Here is a 19,242-nt window from a genome sequence, read left to right as displayed (position 1 = left end):
AAATAGGAACATTTATTATTTCACATAGCAAGAAATCCCAAGGAAAGATGGCTCTGGGGTTGGTTAATTGATTGGTTCAGATGGTACCAGTGTAGGACTTAGTTCTTTCCATCTTTTGCTCTGTCCTTCCGGGCTGGCTCTCCTCATGATCCTATCATGACTCCCATAGTTTCAGGTACTAAATGCGCTTAGAGATGGAAAAAGATATGCTTCTTCCTTGTGTTGCTTTTCTCAAGAGTGAGGAAACCTCTTCCAGAAGCCCCTGCCCCTTCTAACAGACTTCTCCTTGCAGTTTCATTGGTAAGAACCATGTCCTGTGCCCATTTCTCTACCAGATTGGCTTGAATTAATCAAGACTCATCTCTGAGCTCAGAACACTATTCACCTTAGAAATGAATAAAATCAGCATTCTATTAGCAAGGGAAAAGGGAAGAATGCACAGCTGATGTTGGCCACAGCTAATCGGGCCCTGGGTGTCATTATCTGGTTCACAGAGTCAGGATGGAGTTCTCCATGATCCTCCAGTGGACACATTTCTGAACTCAAGGTCCCATGGCTAGACTTAATGATGGCATTTGGCTATTTGTCCTTTAAGGCAAAGGTGGCTTAAGCCAATGTTGCATGTAGCTTCTTTTAAAAAGAATGTTAGAGATGTTAAGAAATGCTGATTAATAAATATGTAAATTTGTCCTATTTTATATTTATATGCTACTTCAATTTTAGGGTAATCATCTAGCAACAGTGACTTATTTAAGATTACATTTGTACACATGCCGTTTTGAACCCTCTGGGTAGTTGAAAAGGCAGGGTTACCAAATGTGAGAGACAAGAAGAGGCATTCTGATTCCTTCTCCCATTCTTCATTTGAGATCTCTGTTCCAATAGAAGAAGACTATCTCGTCCTATCCTCCCCTGGATGCAGCCTCTTCAGCTTTGTCAAGATTCCCTTTTTATTGAGAATCCACAGTCTATCCAATCTTCCCTGTCATCGCCAGCCTTTTCTTCTCTAGTGACTCCTTCCTCTCAGCATTCAAACCATGCTTACATCTCTCCCATTAAAATATAATAATTTGCAAAAACCCCATAGTCCTCTGATGTTAGTTGCCTGTCTGTTTTCTCCTCTTCACAGCCAAACTCCTTCAACATTTTGAATATTTCATGTCTCTATTTCCTCTGCTTTTTACCAATTCCTTACTTCCATCTTGCTGTAGCTTTCACTACTCCAAAAACCAGTGCTTGTGAAGATTGCCTTAGTGCTAAATCTAATGGCTACATCTCAATTCTCAAGCCCCTTGACTTCTCAAAAGCATTTACCACCTCTCCTGCACTCTTCTTTCTTTGCCTTCCTCAACACTTTACTTAGCAATTTTCCCTACCTATTTCACTATATGCTGGCTGCCCTTCCTCTGACACACTCCAGATGTTGGGGTTCCTGTTTTGGCTAAGGTCCTCTCTCTGGGAAATCTTACCTACTTCTGTGGCTTCAGTCATTTTCTCATCTTCTCCATGCTCATGACTCCCAGTCTCCAACCCCTCCTCTGCTCCTCAGTCCGATATATCAGATTGCCTTCTGTACATCCCACAGGGATTTCAAGCTTAAACTCTAGGAAATTGAATTAATCTGCTGTTTTTCAACTTCAAACCAACGTCTACAATTCTTATCTCAGTGGATGGCACCATTGTCCACCTAGCAGCCCAGACCAGAAGCAAGGACCTCATCCTTATCTCTTCCTCATTTCCCTCATTTGGTTCATCACCAAATCCTTCAGATTATACCTCAAAATAACCTTGAATCAGTTTACTTTTCCTCCATCTCGGTATTGTACCATCCTAGTCCTTGCTACCATCATCTCCTTCCTTAATTAATGCAACTGTCTCCTACCTTGGCTTCCTACAGCTTCTCTTGCTTTGCTCTAATTCATTTTCACATCTACCTGGCCCCCACTCATCCTTCTTACAAAAGAATTGAGTAGGCAAGTAGGGTTTTGAAATGTCATTTTCAAAACTAATAAGGATGTGTGTCTATATATATGCCTACTGTATGTATACAGAGAATATGCAAATTTTAAGCATCACTTCTCCCACAACTGAGCTGCTATCACCCTGGGGGTGGAATCTGGCAGCTGTTCCATCATCCATAAACAGCCTTACTTAGCTCATTAAGATAGGACAGGAAAAACAAGGCTATATCCATGGGTATCTGCCTTAGAGACTTCTTTTGCAAGTTTATAAGTTAGTTTTAGCTGTAAAGGAGAAATTAGCTGAAAAATAGTTAATTTTCAGTTAACTGGGTCAAAAGTATCAACTCAACTGCCTTAACAATAGGAATTTTTGAAGTTACAGTTTGGCATCAGAATGAATATCCCAATATTCCCTCTTCACTAAAACCAAGGTTGGCAAGGCTAATAAATTAGAGGAGCTCAAGTATGAAGAGCCACACCAACCAAAGGACTTGGACCAGACAGAACTTGAAAAAGATAAATAAATCATCCATCCAACCTAAACTGAAACATCCCTGCGGGGAGAAGTCATTTTCTAAAAAAGTGCTGGACTTTGGCCCATAGTCTAGGACACATCTTATTAAAATATCACCATACATCAGAGTTCTCTGATCTCCAGACAAATTACAGATTAAAACAAAACAAAGCAAAACAAAAGCCAACATCTTTTACTGGGAGAATTGCCTAGTTTTTTTAGCTACTGAAACCAAGTGGATGATCCCTTTAAAGTCTAAATATCAATACTTCTTGGCAAATTAGAGGGACATAGATTTATGGAGATATTAGCTGGGGTGACTGAGAAGTCAAGGCTGAAAATATCTATTCTGGTGGAGTCCCTTTATAATACCAGTATTGAAAGGTAAACCTACCATCTTCATTTTGAAGCTGGAAATAGTTACTGTAATTTTTCAGGGACATGATAACCTGTGCATACGTAATCAAATCTGTCTCATAATCAGGACTGTAATTTGTTATAACGACACAGAAAACAGTCTGTGCTCTAGTGCAAGTTGCAATTAACTGAGAGGTTTCCAGCTGTTGCTCAGAGTGGCCACCATCTCTCACCACCAGGGGATGGCCAGTACATTGTTCCATGAAGGAACACCCCCCACCTCCACTTTATCTCAGAATGACTGAACGTGTACCATAACAGTGCTTCACATATTAAAAGCACCTAGATAAAGCCATAAGTCGGGTAGAGTAGGCCCTTTCCCTAATGCCTATAAAATGCTAGTTTTATCCTAGCATTTTAAAAATAATCACCATCAACAATAACAACAAAACTTGCTGAAAACTTGCTGCTCCCTCAAGCTACCATTCAAGTTCTTCCCTTCCTGGTCAAAACTCTCCAACAAACCAACCACATGGCTGCTTCTGCCTTACTTTGTAGTCCCTTGTAATGTGGTTTCTATTCCTAGTTTCTGTTCATTCATTCATTCATTCATTCATTCATCCATTCATACAAACACACATGTTTTGAGTGTCTACAGTGTGCTAGGCTCTGTGCTAAGTGGTGGGGATGCAGAGACAAAGAGAACTGGTCCTTATCCTCAGGAAGTTTACAGTCTAGAGGGGGAAACTCTACTAAAAATACTGCTTTCAAAAAAAGTCATTAACTCCACCACCATCCCCAGACTGGCACCAGTTCATCTCAAACAAACATCTATTAAGTGCCTACTAAGCAGTGTCCTTGGCTTTGCACTGATTTAGAATAAGAATTCTTTTCAAAAAAAAAAAAAAAGAATTCTTTTCCTTCAAGTATCTCTGGGAAGATTGGACATTTATACAAATAATTTAGAACAAAGTAGCATATATTGAAAGTCGTAGTGAAAGTTCAAAGTAAATGATTTATAAGAGAGAAATGAGGTGGAGAGAGAGAGAGAAGATATAGAACTTTCTAGCTATGAGAATCAGAGAAAGCTTTCTGGATGTGTTGCCATTTGAGCTGCCCCTAATAATTATAAAGAACTCAGAGTAATCTATTGATTTGGTCTTTGTCGTCTTCTTTTTTTTCTTTTTAAATTTTTCTCTATATTTGTCTTCTCTTTTTTATGAAGACAAAGGCTGGGAAGTATTAGTTGCATTTTATAGACATGAAAACTGGATCCTTGATAGGTCATCATTTATTTGAGGTCCCTCAATAAACCAGCAACATGCCTACAAATCCTGATCCCTTACTTCCTAGCCCTGTGTTTCATCCATCAGACATAACTGCCTCAGAACAGACATAGCGGTTCTGTGGGATAATTGCATTTTAATTGAACTGTCTGTACAACTCTGTAAACGCCTCTGCAGAGATGGAAGAGTGTGTAGCTTGATAAATAAAATAATTCCTATTAATAATTGCTTCAGCATAAGGATTATGGGCTCTAACCCCCCCAGGAGAAGGTGTGCTGAGATTAAAAGCGTGTGCTGAGATTCATTAATTTTTTTTAAGTAATTCCACAATTTGAGGTGAATATGAACAACTCAGAATGTGCTCATACAGAAAAATCAGTGCACCTGCAAATGGGTGTGGGGATGTTCTTTTAGTCTTCAGTGCCAGGGCTGTGATCAGAGTGCTGTGGGATACTCTATTTTAATCTCCCATGTGCTCTGTCCACAGTCAAGGTAACATGACTAGAAAGCAGAAAGCAGAATGTCCTCTGGAGGCACATGCAGTCGTGTGGTATCTTTGGTATTTGCCCTGCTTTGGAAACAGAATGTTGGGATTTGGGTTACTTGCTTCCATCCCATTGTATAGTCCTGACTGGCCCGAAGATAGGACTGATCATACCAGCCGTGGCACACCTACGAGCGTTTCCTACTCTGGGCTTCCTTGTCTTCCTCTTCTGTCTCTCCTTACTACCTCTACTTCTGGGCTCCAGAGAGGTTTCTATCAAGGTACATAGTTCTAGCCCCAGTGCTGCCAGTTATTCTTGAGCAGGTTATGAAACCTCTGTGAGCCAAAGTTTTCACAACCATAAAATGAGGCTAATACTAACTTCAGTAGGGCTTTTGAGGAACAAATGTCCACGTAAAGCATTTAGCACAGTACCTAGCACATTTACAGTACCCAATGAGTGTTGTCTCTCACCACTGTGGTCCTGTTCCCGTTCCATTCGTTCTTTCTCTCTCTTGTTTCTCTTATTTGTAAAGATGACACTTGCCTGTGTCTGATCACCCTTGAGGCTGGTATTGGACTTGACTGATACTAAGTGATGTGGGGCTTAAACAGGCTTTGCTCCTGAGACTATGAGTGATGGGAACACTGGAGGTGGTATATCTCTCACGCTTTGTTTTTTATTAACAAAATTAATAAAAATTAATGTTTTTATTAAGCCCCCCAAACAACACCTGCTTGTAACCACATAGCAGCAGGTTGAATTAATCATGTCTAGAGTATGGTATTCCCTCTCCTAAAAGGAAAATGTCGAAGAAATAAAATGGAACCATAATTAGCAATCCACATATTTTGCACTAATGTGTCTTATTGTCAATCATGTTGGCTCTTATGCACCACCCTGTTACGGAGTTTTTACATCGTCTCCCATGAAACTAGAGGCTTTTAGGCTACCTTCATCAAGGTCCCTGATGTTTGGGTGTCTGTTTTATTTACATGTGCTCCCACCAAGTAAAGATGTGATCCTCAGATGGTATAGAGTGATCTGTGTCCTCGGTCTAGAAAATTGTCTTTTTTTAGTGTAAGTATACATCTCTGAGCTTTACGTGGAGCTACAGGAGGTCAGAGGGTAGGAAGCAGAAGGTAAAAAATGACCCAAACTATACTGTAATAGAATTTTGTTGTTTACCTGCTGTTCCTCCATTCCAGGGGCACCATCTGATAAAAGGGATCTCAGGTATGGTTCCAATTAAGTATAAACGTAAATGATTATTTCTGGTGATTTCAAAAAGAATTGTTATAAGCAGGAGCCAAGTGTTTTACTTGGTAAAGTAAGTGGAGGCCCTCTCCTGCTTTTTTCAGCTCCCTCTCCTGCCCTTTCTCAACAGTTCGCAAAGGTTACCGGATTCAAGCTGACAAAGAGAGAGACTCCATGAAGGTCCTGTACTACGTCGAGAAGGAGCTGGCTCAGTTTGATCCAGCCAGAAGGATGAGAGGCAGATGTGAGCATCAGTTACTTCTTTGTGATCTGTGCATCATGCAGGAGTTCACAGCTAAAGGGGATTTGAGGGTTAGCAAACTTGGGCAGCCCCGAGCTCCCAGGACTTTGAACTAGCAGGGATGCTGGTGATATCCTGAAGAAAGTAGCTCTAAGTCCACAGAAAGGAGAAACAGGGCCTCTGGTGGACCACCTTGGTTTATGTTGTTTCTCTCTCTGTGGAGCAGTCAGCATTGCTGGGCCTATGCAATCCTGGGGTTGGAAAAGTTTTATTCAGAGAGTCTTTCCCTACTACTCTCTTTAAAATATACTCAAAATAGTGACTAAAAAGGTGAGTTTTTTCCAACATGAAAACTCCTACCCTTGAATGGTCCAGCTGCCGACTTGCTACATGGAGGCCTAGATGAAGTAGAAGAATAAGTTGGCCAAATGAATCTACAAAGAAGAAGCCTGTGTTCCTCTGAGATTCCCAGCAGCAGAGATTGATGGGCTAGCAAAGAGGTGCCCCTTTTGTCAAAAGGACTTTTAAATTACTGAGTTTGTAAGTGGCAAGGCCCCAACCTTAACTCACCCACAGCCCTTGGACACCCTGCAGCTGGCACAGCTGATTATTTGGGGGTGGATTCCAAATTACCATGTATGATGAGAGAGAGCACAGGGCAGGTCTGACCTGGACGGGCTAATTATTGGGCGGTGCTGGCAGGCATGGCAGTGAGGTCACTGTGTCTCTCTCTTTGAACCCTGCTTGCCTTGGAAGCAAGGAGAGACTTGGTGGAATTGTTGGGGAAACAGTCCCAGACTAGAGGCGCTTTATTCAGATTAAGGACAACATATTCCTCCCAGTTTGCAATGCTAAATTCATCCTGTCTGAGCCGCATCCATCGCTGCATCCTCCCACCGCCCCGACTATAAAAAGACCATCTCCAGATTGGAATGTCAGGAATGCAGATGTCACTGCACTTGACGAGTTAGTTGTAATGTGTTGTCATGGAGCCCTGTAAGGGGACAGAAATGGCGACCAAGGAGAAGGGACCTGGGGAGGAAATCTGTGGATCTCTCAGCTCCGAGAAAGAGTTAAAAACTGAGGTTAAAAGTAAAGGATCGATCCTGACTAAGGTGATGTCTCCTGGCCAACTGGATTACAGTGGTCTCCAGGGACTGGTTGGTCCTAAGGTAATGGCATCTTAGCATCCCAGGGGACCTTAGAGATGGCCAAGATCAATCTTCGCAGTGTACAGCTGGGGAAACAGAAACCCAAAGGGTTGAAGTGACTGGACCAGGATTAGAATCCAGCTTGTCTGACTCCCAGTCCTGGGCTCTTTACACAATAAATTTTTGAGCAAATGGATGGCTCCATGGCTGTAGCAGCTGTTCCTGTTCAGAGATCACAGCCTTCTATCTCCTAGGACTTTAGTATGTTAGAGCTGAAGAGACTGAGATGGTTGAAGCCACCTCCCTCATCTTACAGAGGAGGAAAGGAAGCAAAGAGGGAAAGTACCCAGTGCTGGTACCTCAGTGCCAAAACTAGAACCAAGATCTCCTGGAGCCTGCAGGTTGACATGACAATAATTGCATAGAGATGAAGTAGGAATACAGTTCACTTGGCTTTGAGAGGTTCTATTTCTGAAGAGCAGAATAAACCCTGGGGTGGATCATGGATGTGGGACAGTCTTGAGGATCTCATTGTAAAATGGATCTCATGGTTTTGAATCTGTAAGAACTGGGAATTTCAGGTTTGTGAATTTGCTAGCCATAAGAGCCTCACTTTCCTTGTGTCTTTTAAGTAGGGGGTTGCTCTTGGGATATTTTTAGTCCAGAAACTGGTGCAGTGATCTTGCAGACTATAGCTCCCAGGGCAAATATGTTCCACCTCCAGTTTTTAGAAATAGTTTGTATTGGAGCAGAACCATGCCAGTTCACTTACATACTGTCTGTGACTGCTTTCACACTACCATGACAGAGTTGAGTAATTGTAACAGTATGGCTTACAAAGCCTAAAATACTTAACATCTGGCCCTTTATGGAAAAAGTTTGCTTATTCTGTCCTAGAATTACATTTTCAGGTGTTTGTGAAGCAGGGATGTTGATGTTTAAGTTCAATGTGGCAGAAATGTTAGAGCAGTATACAACCTAGACAGCCCGTCACTATGAATGGTGACACTGAGGTAGCCCTCAGTATGTGGAGAAATGGAAAAGATCCATTATTCGCTGAAGTTTAAGGAAAGTTCTGAGCCCACAATGTGATTTTTCAATAGTTTCGTTTGATGTGTTTTAAAGTTCTTTACTGTTCTCAGGAGATTAGAATTCTCTGGGAACATGAGAAAAGGGAGGTTCTAGATTTTATTAATCAGTAGTATCTGAGTTATTTTCCTTTCAAATAGTCACTGACTACTCCATTCTCCTTAGAAGGATGAAAAGGTTTAAAAATTCGATCATAATTCAAAACCAACTGATTACATGACCAAAATGAATCTGCAGTAAGCCCAGACCTGGTAAAACAGGACAAGGAGGCTGTGTTTATCCAGGGGGGAGGAGGCAGGGGCAGGGCATTCCTTTTCTTTATGGGTGGGAGTCAGCAAAATTCTCTGTTCCACCAAGAACTGTTGGGGATAGGAAAAGAGAAGTTGAGGGGAACCCAAGACACATATTTTTGCTGCCCACATCCTATGTTGGCTTACCTTTTGCTCAATAGCCAGTCCTGATACTTTGTAAATATTGATTTTGATAATATTTTAAGTTCTAATCAAAGGATTTTAGAAAACAAATGGATCCAGTTGCATTACAAATAGATTCACTAGCTGTGTTTTTTAAGTAAAATGAAATTCAATCCATTTCAAAGTTCTATAAATAAATAGTTGGGTTTTTTTTTTTTTTCTTTTAGACTGTGATTCTGGCCTTGTTCACAAGTGCTTTTGCAAAATGCTACTTAGGCCACTTTAGGAAATGAGAAAACTATGAACCCCCTACCCCCACTCTGTCCCTTACAGTTGTTTAGGAAAAGTACAAGTGGAGCCAACAGGCCATAGTGCAGCCAACCTCCCTTTTTTCCTCATACCTCAACATAGCTGTCCTAGTTACCCATGGCCACATACACCTGGATTACTCTTTGAGGAGGCAAAGAAGTCTTTATAGACCCTGGAAATGGACTTGGTACCAATTGAGAAGGGTAGTCCACATTCCTGGATGAGCATACAGAAAGGGGATGATTGGATACTAGGTATGCAGTCCTCTTGAGCCTGTGGACTATGTTCTGTGCTGAAGGGCACAGTTGGGGGAGGCTGGAATGGGTTCCTCTGAAGCATGGGGCTATTCTGGTTCCAAAGACCCATCTTGGGATTCGGCCAAAAGCAAGGAAGATTTTGTGAACTGTAGCTTCTCTCTCTTTTTTGCCCATTTTGGGTCAACATGCCCGGGATCATCATGGCTTTCACAGAAGTATACAAGAAGAAGAAAAACACTGGAACAAGGATGATGATGCCCTAGGAGGAAACCAGCTGCAAAAAGCCCAACTTCTTGGAAACGTGCCTTAGGTGGAACAGAAACAATTGTTTTCCTCTTCTAAGATCAGAGCATGTAGGAAGTCTTCTTCTCTATAAGCAAGGGGGCTTCTGGATGGAGCCAGTTCCTGCTGAGCTTAGTTCAGGCCTACAACCAAACATGGACAGGATTGAGGCCTTCGGGAGGGTGTTTCCCCAGAGCCTTGGTCTCAGCCCTTAACAGAGCTCCCATCCTGATATGTAGAAAGGTCTATCATGCCTGGTTTTGTCCCTGCAGATAACAACACCATCTCTGAACTCAGCTCTCTGCATGAGGAAGACAGCAATTTCCGCCAGGCCTACCACCAGATGAGAAGCAAGCAGTTCCCTGTGTCCGGGGACTTGGAGAGCAATCCTGACTACTGGTCGGGTGTCATGGGAGGCAGCAGTGGGGCAAGCCGGGGGCCCTCAGCCATGGAATATAACAAAGAGGACCGGGAGAGCTTCAGGTACAGGTGAAGATGGCTGTGCCAGTGCTGCAGCTCTGGCGCTTGATGCAAGGGGTGGGAGCTGGAAGGCAAGGTGGCTCTGAGACTGTCAGTTCCCAATAGCATCTCTGTCCCCCATTCAGGTTTTCCTGCCACACCTCTCTTTGGCGTATTGAACATCCCCTTCTCATGTCGATTAAGCAAGGGAACACCTGTGACACCATGTGAAGTAATAGTCATTCAAGTACATTTGAAATGGCTACTCTACGGTCCTTAAGGAACCTTATTAACATTTCCTTGCACTTCTCATAAAATCTTATCCTGTAACCTCTGAAAATTTCCATGTATCATCTCCATCACTTTTTTTTTTTAAAGGTTTATTTATTTGAGAGAGAGAGCATGCGTGCGCACAGCAGAACGACTGGTGAGGGGAGGGGCAGAGGGAGAGAATCTTTAAGCAGACTCCTGGCATCAGGATAGATCTCAGCACCCATGAGATGATGACCTGGGCCAAAACCAAGGGAGCAAGATGCTTCACCAACTGAGCCACCCAGGTGCCCCTCAATCATTTTTGATCGCTCCTTTGTGAAAAGTAAAATGCCAGACCCCTTATACTGCTGTGTTTGATTCTCGTAAGTCTACAAGGCGGTACTGTTAACGGCTCCGTTTTAAGTTGGGGAAACTGAAATGTACAGATGTGAAGGAACTTACCTAGAGTCACCTGGCCAGTGAACGTGGGAGGCCAAGATGTGCACCTTGTTTTGTATGGCTGCTTCCCACTGAATAGCACCGTTACCACTCACCTGTCCTTCATCTTGAAGGACAGTAGACATTGCCTTTTTCTTAGACTTACCAACTGCAGGGAACTTGCAGAGGGAACTTGGCCGCGGGCTCTGAGGGAGGAAAAGGCTTCTCCGTCTATCAGCAGATATTACACGGAATCCTTGGGCCAGGACTGTTTGTATCACAAGCCACACCACCCACGCTGGTTTCGAAGGTGCCAGAAGTGGGACAGGTGCTTGTCAACCAGAAGTCCCATAACAATGATCAGAGGGCCCCGCGGTGTCCCTGGCACCATACAAATCACCGCTGCGTTTTGATCCTTAGCACAAATTCAGGAGAGAGCCGCGGTCGCCCTCCTTCTTGTGTCTGAGAGCGTCAGAGGGGTCCCTGATTAGCCAGGCGCTGGGAGCCAGGAGGCTGCTCAGCCTGGAGCCAGGGGCCGGGGGCCGGGAGGCTGCTCAGCCCGGGGCCAGGGGCCAGGGGCCAGGGGCCGGGAGGCTGCTCAGCCCGGGGCCAGGGGCCAGGGGCCAGGGGCCGGGAGGCTGCTCAGCCTGGGGCCGGGGGCCCGGGAGGATGCTCAGCCCGGGGCCAGGGGCGCGGGGCGCGCGCGCGGCTCCCCCGGGCTCCCCGCCCCGGCAGGTGCGCGGGTCCGGGTTACAGGTTCGGGCCCGGGCGCGCTGACCGCCGGCTCCTGTGCCCTCTGCCCGCAGCCAGCAGCGCTCCAAGTCCGAGATGCTGTCCCGGAAGAACTTCGCCGCCGGGGTGCCGGCCGTCTCCATGGACGAACTGGCCGCCTTCGCCGACTCGTACGGGGCGCGCTCCCGCAGGGCCGACGGCGACAGCCACGAGGCGCGGGGCGGCGGCCGCTTCGAGCGCCCGGAGGCGCGCGCGCTCGGGGGCTTCTTCCAGGACGGCTCGCCCGAGGGCTACTACGGCCGCAGCCGCAGCCGGGAGCCGCTGGGCGACGCGGGCCGCGCCTGGGCCCCCAGCCCCCCGCGCCGGCGGCCCGACGACGCGCCGCTGCCGCGCCTGGTGAGCCGCACGCCGGGCACCGCGCCCAAGTACGAGCACGCGCCCCGCGCCGGCGGCCTGGAGCGCCAGGCCCGGCCCGAGGGCGCCAGCCGCGGCGGCAGCCTCGAGACGCCGTCCCGGCTGAGCGCGCAGCTCGGCCGCCGCAGCGCCTCCTACTACGCCTGGTCGCCGCCCGCCACCTACAAGGCGGCCGCGCCGCAGGACGACGACGACGACGACGACGACGACTCCGCCGACGACGCGCTGCCGCCCTACAGCGAGCGCGAGCTGAGCCGGGGCCCGTCCTACCGCGGCCGCGACCTGCCCTATCACAGCAACTCGGAGAAGAAGCGGAAGAAGGAGCCCAGCAAGAAGCCCGTGAGGCCGGGCCCGCCGCTGCCCGTGGGGGGGGGGGCGCGGGGGGGGGGCGGGGGCCGCGGGGGCGCGGGACGGAGCGCGCAGGCGCGGTAGGGACCGTGGGGACCCGGGACGCTGGGCTGGCTTGCGGGGGCCTCGCGCTGCTGCGCCCTGCCCGGGACCAGCTCATGTCCGGAAGCCTGGGGCCCCGCACACTCGCCCAGAGCAGAAATAAGCGGCGTGTGGATGTGGAGTCTCAGATGCTTAAGACCGGCTGCAAGCGTGCAGCATCGGGGATTCGAGGCAATCCTTTAGGTGGACTTCGGAGACGCGTGTGCGTGTTCTGTGCGTGCCTGTGTGCGCATTCCTCCCAGGTCCCCCACCCCGTACCGCGAGGGTTTATGACTTGCATAAAATTCCCAAAGCCTTCACATCCCAGAGAAGGTTAGTAGCTGCTGCTATTTTTGAAGGACAGCTCACTTCTTTCCTCCTTTGACATTTTGTTGAATGGAAACTGAAAATTGTGCTCTGTGTGAGGGAAACCTTTTGGTCCCTGCCCAGTTAATTGCCTCTTTTTGTAATTGGCCTTACATAGGTTTTTATTGCTTTCTCTGTAAATGCCAAGAGCAGCCCAGTCCATCCCTCAGCCCCTAAATGTGAGCCCTGGACTTCAGAGGAAGGCTGGGGGACGGTCACAGATGTCTCCTCTGGGTTGCCAAAGAGCCTCTGCCCCTTGTGCTCTGGGGGCCCCTCTGCAAGCCCCAGTGCTCATGCTCCCTCCTCCAGGTCCTCTGCCTCTTCTGCCATTTTGTGTTTCATAATTCAAGGTGGACATTTTCTTTAGTGTGAGGTATGGGGAGAGAATGTGAATGGAAAGAAATTTTGACATGATTATTAACCCCTCCAAAATAATTAACTTTTCTTGGTTGTTGTTCTTTAAAGAGAAAAATGAGATGACGTATGAAGTACCATGAGCAGGAGTGAACTTTGTGGTTCCGTTGGGTTGATGACACACCATCTGCACTAGCTGTTGTGTGTTATGAACATTGTGGTTAGCCCTAAGGGATTGGGAAGCCATTCTCTGGCTGTAGAGCTAAGTTCTGTCACATGTATGTTGGCTTCAGCAGGAACTGAGGCTTAGGAATAATGACCACAAGTTTGATAAAATGCCCTGAGTCTGGGGGTGCCAGACTCTGAACAGGTTGTGGACTCTGCCCAAGGAACCACCTCTTATGTTGGGTTTCTTTAACCATTGTGTAGTTTAATGCTGTGCCCATTCTGCTCTTTTCCAGAGTGACTTTCCAACCAGGATGTCCCTTGTGGTCTGATGTTTGTTTTCAAGACATCTCTCTGGGTGACTAGAAATCAGAAGTGGACTACCGGGACAAGACACAGATCCAAGAGCCAGCAGGCCCGCCAGGGACCTTCTCTGGCCACCACCTTGGAAGATTTGCTGATCTTTGCTTTGGCAAGGGGTGGGGGGCAGCCTTTCAGGGAGGCTGATTCCAAACCTCAGTGTATATCTAACTAGTATGAGAAACTTAGGAAGATGACTACGTGTGAGAACATTCCCACACATGGAGTGTCTCACTCACTGAGTTCATCCTGCCTGATGTTCTTCCTTAGCCGAACCAGGATTCCTTTTCCAATTCTGAAAGGGAGTTAGCTCCGGACTGCTAATCCCTCGAAAATGCCTCTGCCTACAGTATGTTCTTCTATACCTTCTGTGCTGTGCTTAGAGACAGAAGAACTTAATAGTACTGTTAGAAGAAGGCCTTGTACTGACAACGGAAGATAGCTTTGGGCAAAATATACCTTTTATCCCCATTTCCTCCCAGTCACTAGTCAATGACTATTGTTACGCACAAATCAGAAGGCCTTTGGTGAGTTCAGTGACAGTGACCTGCTGGACAATCAGAGAAATGACTTCAGTTTGCTGTTCTGAATGACAGTTCTTGAGTGGCTGGAACAAGACAAAAGAGAGTATACTTTTTTTTTTTTTTTTTTGAGAGTATACCTTTTTGAAAAGCTGTATAAGTGGTATTTCTTTTTCCATTCTGAGAACACAAACTGCTTTTTTTCTTTCCTCTGTGCACAGTGACATATGAGTCTTGGACATTAAGGGCTCTCCTCATCCTTCCTTCCCCTGGATTTTCCACAGGTTGGTGCCACCCATGGAGCCCCCCTCCCTCTGCACTCTGATTCAATTGTCATCAGGTGCCTTTTAATAAAGCTTAAAATACACATATAAAAGCAAAGAGGAAGGGGAAAAAAGGAGAAACAGTAACCTAAAATAAAGAATGATGAAAAAGAATTGAAGAGAAAAAGAATATATGATTTCATTATGTTCTGAATGCGGGCCATGTTCCCCACAAACTCTACTCAGTCTTCTCTGGTTTAGTACTTCATTTACCATGAGTTGTTTCTGCCATTCCAGCTCTGTTATTCCAGGACACCAGAGATGTGTGGAGCACTATCTCTGCCTCACTAGGCTGCTGCTCTAGATGCTTTGGGAAATGAGTGATATTGCTCTTAGGAAGGAGGAGCACTTCCTATTCCCACTCTTGCCAAAATGATAGATTTTACCTAAATCCCAAAGCTAGATATCTCTGGATTTTGTAATTTGTATAGATTGCAAAAAATGGCCACAACTACTTCCCTTCTCATCAAGAGGTGCAGTCTGTTTCTCTACCCCTCGAATCTGGGATTGGCTGTGTGATTTGATTTGACCAGTGGCCCAAAACAAATGTAACACAAGCAGAGACTTGAAAAATTCTCTGGCTATCCCCACTGCATGATGAGGAAAAAAGGCCCAATAGCCCTTACACCCTGACAGTCTGTCAAGTCTCAGCTGATTGCAAACACAGGCGTGACCCAGCCAAGACTGACAAAAGAACTGCCTAGCTGAGCCCAGCCCAAACTGCTGATTCCTACTCAAGGCATGAGAAGTTGGTGCACCCTTTAAATGTCTGTTTCTCTTCAAGGAAAAGCTGACCGTTTCTTCTTGTCTGGATGTTCAGCCCTTACTCCCTGACTCCATCTAACCTTAGGTGTTATCACAGTCTCCACTTCCTTTGGCAAACGTTTGCCAGAGCTTTTCATCCCACACCATTATGGTGGGACACATGGTTGGATCAAATCAACGCAGGACAGTGATGCTTGGCCTCCCAGTACTGGTCAATTTTCTATTTTTTAGTCCATGGGCAACCTATGAAGGCTTCTTGTTCAACATCTCCTTGGTCTCCAGAACCACCTGACTGGAGCTGGGCCCTATTCTCAGAGCACCATTCCACTGGTATCCATTTACTTCATGGCACTTCTAAAACAGTCCTACGTTTGCAATGAAATAAAGAAGTGGCTGGTGAGGATCAGAAGGATGAGTTGATATCAACTCATGCTTGGAGGAGACTTGGCCTACCAAAGGACTTTGCAGTGGCTTTGGCCTAAGAGGAACCAGGGACAGTTCAGCCCAGTGCTGGCACTTCCAAGGGCAGGAAGACACAAGCCATAACCCTGGTGCTGAATCTTAGACTTGCTGGTGTCCCTGGCCTCTGAGAGCTAGGTCTAGTCTGTTTGGGCCCCAGTTCAGATGGAAAGGATGATTAAACATCGTCATTTCTTAGTCACCAGCTTTGGATTTTAACTTGCTCAGGCAATTCTGGAGAATATTGGGTAGCTTCAGAGGCTATTCTCTCTTCACACTGAGCACTGTGTCAGGCTTCTCTCCACCAAAGAGCCCCATAGCACCAGCTGCAGAGACCAGACATATTGCTTTTGTTAGCCGAGGGCATGTAGGATTTTGGAGAAAGTTAGGGGAGTCATGGGAAAGAATTATTAAAATTGGAAACCTGCAATCCCAAAGACAGCAAAAACGATGGACAGACAATGCAATCAAAACCATGAAGATAACAGGCTCCTGAAATAACCTGGGGATATAGGACCAGGTTGTCCTCTGTAGGGCTGCATAAATCACTCCCCGGAGAGAGAACACTGTTGTTTCTGGGTATGTGGATAGAGACAAGACTGGCTAGACAAGCAAAGGCAAAGCTGGCCATTCTCAGCACCGTGGCTTTTCTCAGTGGGTCTTCTTGTTTCTTCCCCGAGTAGCGTTTCCCACACAGGAAGGGCTTATACATATTAGCTTCCTTCCTAGGCTTTACTGGGGGTACAAAATAAGTCCTGTGTAAGAGATGATCTCTGTCCATTGGGACCCTGCAATTGAAAAGGGGAAATAAGACATGCCCAGGAAAGAAGTAGGAGGTTTTATGCATATCATGTGAAATACTGCTATGGATAAATTACAACAAACCCAGAGAATTAAAGTTTTTAAATTTAAATGGGTATATTTTGATATTTAAATGTTGTGTGTGTGTGTGTGTGTCAGTCCATTGTATTTTAAAGATAAGCTCAGTGTTCTGCAAACCAGTATTAAAAAATCTGATTGAAAGAGGTGAATTAGGATGGAGAGGGGTACAACGCAGAAGGCCCAGTGGGATGATGGCAGGAGCTGCTGTTTGCTTGTGAGTCACAGCTGAGTCAGGGATATGTCGTCGGGAAAGTTGATGCAGGTGGCTGGAGGTATCCCGCAGAACAGCTTCTTTAGGCGATACATAGATTCACTAGGAAGCTGGGGACATTTGCCATGGACCTGATGATACATGTCAGCTGTTCCATGCAAGCATGTTCACAGGGGCGCTCTGCCTCTGCTTGACCAGGGCCTCAGTTCTGCAGCCGTGAGTGCTGCTGGCCACCCTCCGTAACACACAGAAAGTCTGGCACAGATAATGGGCGTCTCATCTCGCTTCACATGATCCTCACTTCTGCACCTGGCATGGGACTGGAGGTAGAAAGGGGTTGCCACTGTAGCCCGAGGCACTCCATGCTGAAAACACCTAGCCACATGTCTAAGTATTTCTAAATAATCTGAAAGACGTCATATAGGTCATCTGACTAGACTTTGGGGAGCGTTTGAGAGAAGCTGAAGTTGCAGGTACTATTGTAATCCAACCCCCCTTTTCTTTAAAGGTGAAGAAATAAACCAGCATTGCCATTAGTGAAGTTACAAATCTAATTAGGCTTTTAGATTTCAAGCCTGATCCTTTCTGCTGGATTAGTGTTTCCCCAGATTGCCTAAACTACAAATGACTTGATTGCTGTTGAAAATGTATTGTTGGGCCCTTCCTTGGAGATTGATTAGGTGGGTTCAGACGTCTTCTTACTCCCTTGGGGCAGGCAGTGGTGAAGCCCCCAGCAGTCTGGCTGTGATGATGGGGATCGGCTTGCCAGCGTCCAGAGGCAGGAGAACTGTGTGAGGCAGAGAGGGAAACTAGGAACACTCCCCAAGAGCCGGTTCTAGATGTTTCTAATCCTAGAATAGTGATCTGTTGTGACAATCTTAGATCTGACAACAAGAATTATAGGTAATTTTCTCATTCCCTTAATGTTATTCTGAGCAAAACTTAGATCATGAATAGAAGGAAATGGAAAAGGGAAATGGCAAATCATTTTTTGAAGCATTCAAATTATCAGCCTGGCTGGTCAACTCCCCCTTCCACCTTAAGACCCAAAGTGGGGTGGGCAAGAATAATAAAATCAGATTAGATGCTGCCAGAATCTTGCTAGAGTTCAAAACTGACTTACAGGATGTAGAGATCCAAATTCACCAAAATAGTACCCTGGGTACTTAAAGTCCTAGAGGAAGAGTGCCTAGTTTTTTTGTTTTTTGTTTTTTTCCTGCCAGGATCCTACCTCCTAGTCACCTGGAACGCTGATCCGTGGAGCTTTAAGTAAGGAGTTTTACTATCAGAGTGAGAACGGAGATAATGTTGTGCTGTTTTAAGCAGTATCCCGAGTTTTGGCACTGCCTGAGGGTGATAAGTTTAATACTAATGTATTTGTGTTATTTTTATGGTATATCACTGTTTACAGAGCACTTTCACAGGCATTATAGCCTTTGATCCTCCCAACACCCTCCTCCCTCTGTCTGTGTAGGGTTCTTCCCAGACGATCCTGCAACCCCCCCAGGACTGGTATCTGACTGGTCTGCACCTGGTGCAGAGTCCTGGCCCCCGTGCTCACCCACACGCGGCCAGCAGCGGGGAGGCTGTGAAGGCTGGCAGTGAGGGCTGCTTCATGCTGCCCACCCCACTCCTCCACTGCGGCTCTGCACGAGAGCCAGCTTCCCTCAAGGATGGTTTCTGGTTTCATTAGCTGTGCTGTGAGGAGAAAAGGCTTGGACAAAAATATACTTCAGATTCCTTCTTGAAGAGGAACTTCTGAGCCAAACTACAAATTCATCTAAACTCAGAATTCTAGGGCTTGGGGGCAACCTGCTTAGAAGTGAACTATCTGGCACCTCCACTGCATTTGGGGATTTTAGGCAGAGCTAGGAGGGACTAGATGTAGAAGGAGACGATGCAGCTCTAACAGTTAGAAGCTTTGTTAGAGTTTCTTCCTGGGGCTGGACACAAGCCCATGTGACCCGACCCATCTCTTCCGGAAAAACCAAAAGAGACACAAATAACTTCGCTCTTACCTTGGCTTTAAGGAAAAGCCAGCTTATTAACAAAGCTATCAGACACTATCCCATGAGAATATTCCTTTTGGGAATATACAAGAGGGGAATAGAAGGAAAAACAGGACAAGGGGTCAGAAATCTGTTGCTTGAGAGTTACCTGCCCAGTTATTTTGTGCCTTGTCTGTGGCATCAAAACTAAAATGTTGTATCACTGTTGCCCATGATTTTTTCCAGTGTCAAACATATAAAGTGATTTTGCTTGTAATGTTTTACTCTAAATAAAGCATTTCACCTACATTTGTTACCAAGAGCTCCTAATTAACACAACTATGTTTAATCTGATCTGACATTAAATGACCTCAGCAGGGGGAAAAAAATCATACACAACTGCCTCTGATTGTTTTAAGTACTGTATTAGAGGGTTAAATACAGTGGGATTGTAGGGGAGGCAAGTACTAACAGAGCATAAATACGTTTTCACAGACTTTTTAAAATAATATTTATTTATTT

The 19,242-nt window shown here is 45.9% G+C and overlaps 1 protein-coding gene across 6 annotated transcripts in view; it reads left to right on the top strand.

Moving 5' to 3' along the window:
* Positions 1 to 19,029, top strand: part of ILDR2 (immunoglobulin like domain containing receptor 2) — a 60,880-nt gene extending 41,851 nt beyond the window's left edge. For 5 of the 6 annotated variants that reach the window (XM_072830441.1, XM_072830437.1, XM_072830439.1 and 2 more), the window contains 4 exons: positions 5,991 to 6,104; positions 9,875 to 10,091; positions 11,558 to 12,236; positions 13,508 to 16,552. In XM_072830441.1, the coding sequence (XP_072686542.1) occupies positions 5,991 to 6,104; positions 9,875 to 10,091; positions 11,558 to 12,236; positions 13,508 to 13,543 (1,046 nt within the window). In that variant the 3' untranslated portion in view covers positions 13,544 to 16,552. Of the gene's footprint in view, positions 1 to 5,990; positions 6,105 to 9,874; positions 10,092 to 11,557; positions 12,237 to 13,507 lie in introns of all 6 variants that reach the window. The other variant, XM_072830442.1, reaches the window with a different exon arrangement.
* Positions 19,030 to 19,242: the final 213 nt, after the last annotated feature.

Source organism: Canis lupus, chromosome 6, assembly GCF_048164855.1.
Source record: "Canis lupus baileyi chromosome 6, mCanLup2.hap1, whole genome shotgun sequence".
Lineage (NCBI taxonomy): Eukaryota > Metazoa > Chordata > Mammalia > Carnivora > Canidae > Canis > Canis lupus.
This window is presented reverse-complemented; position numbering and strand designations above follow the sequence as displayed.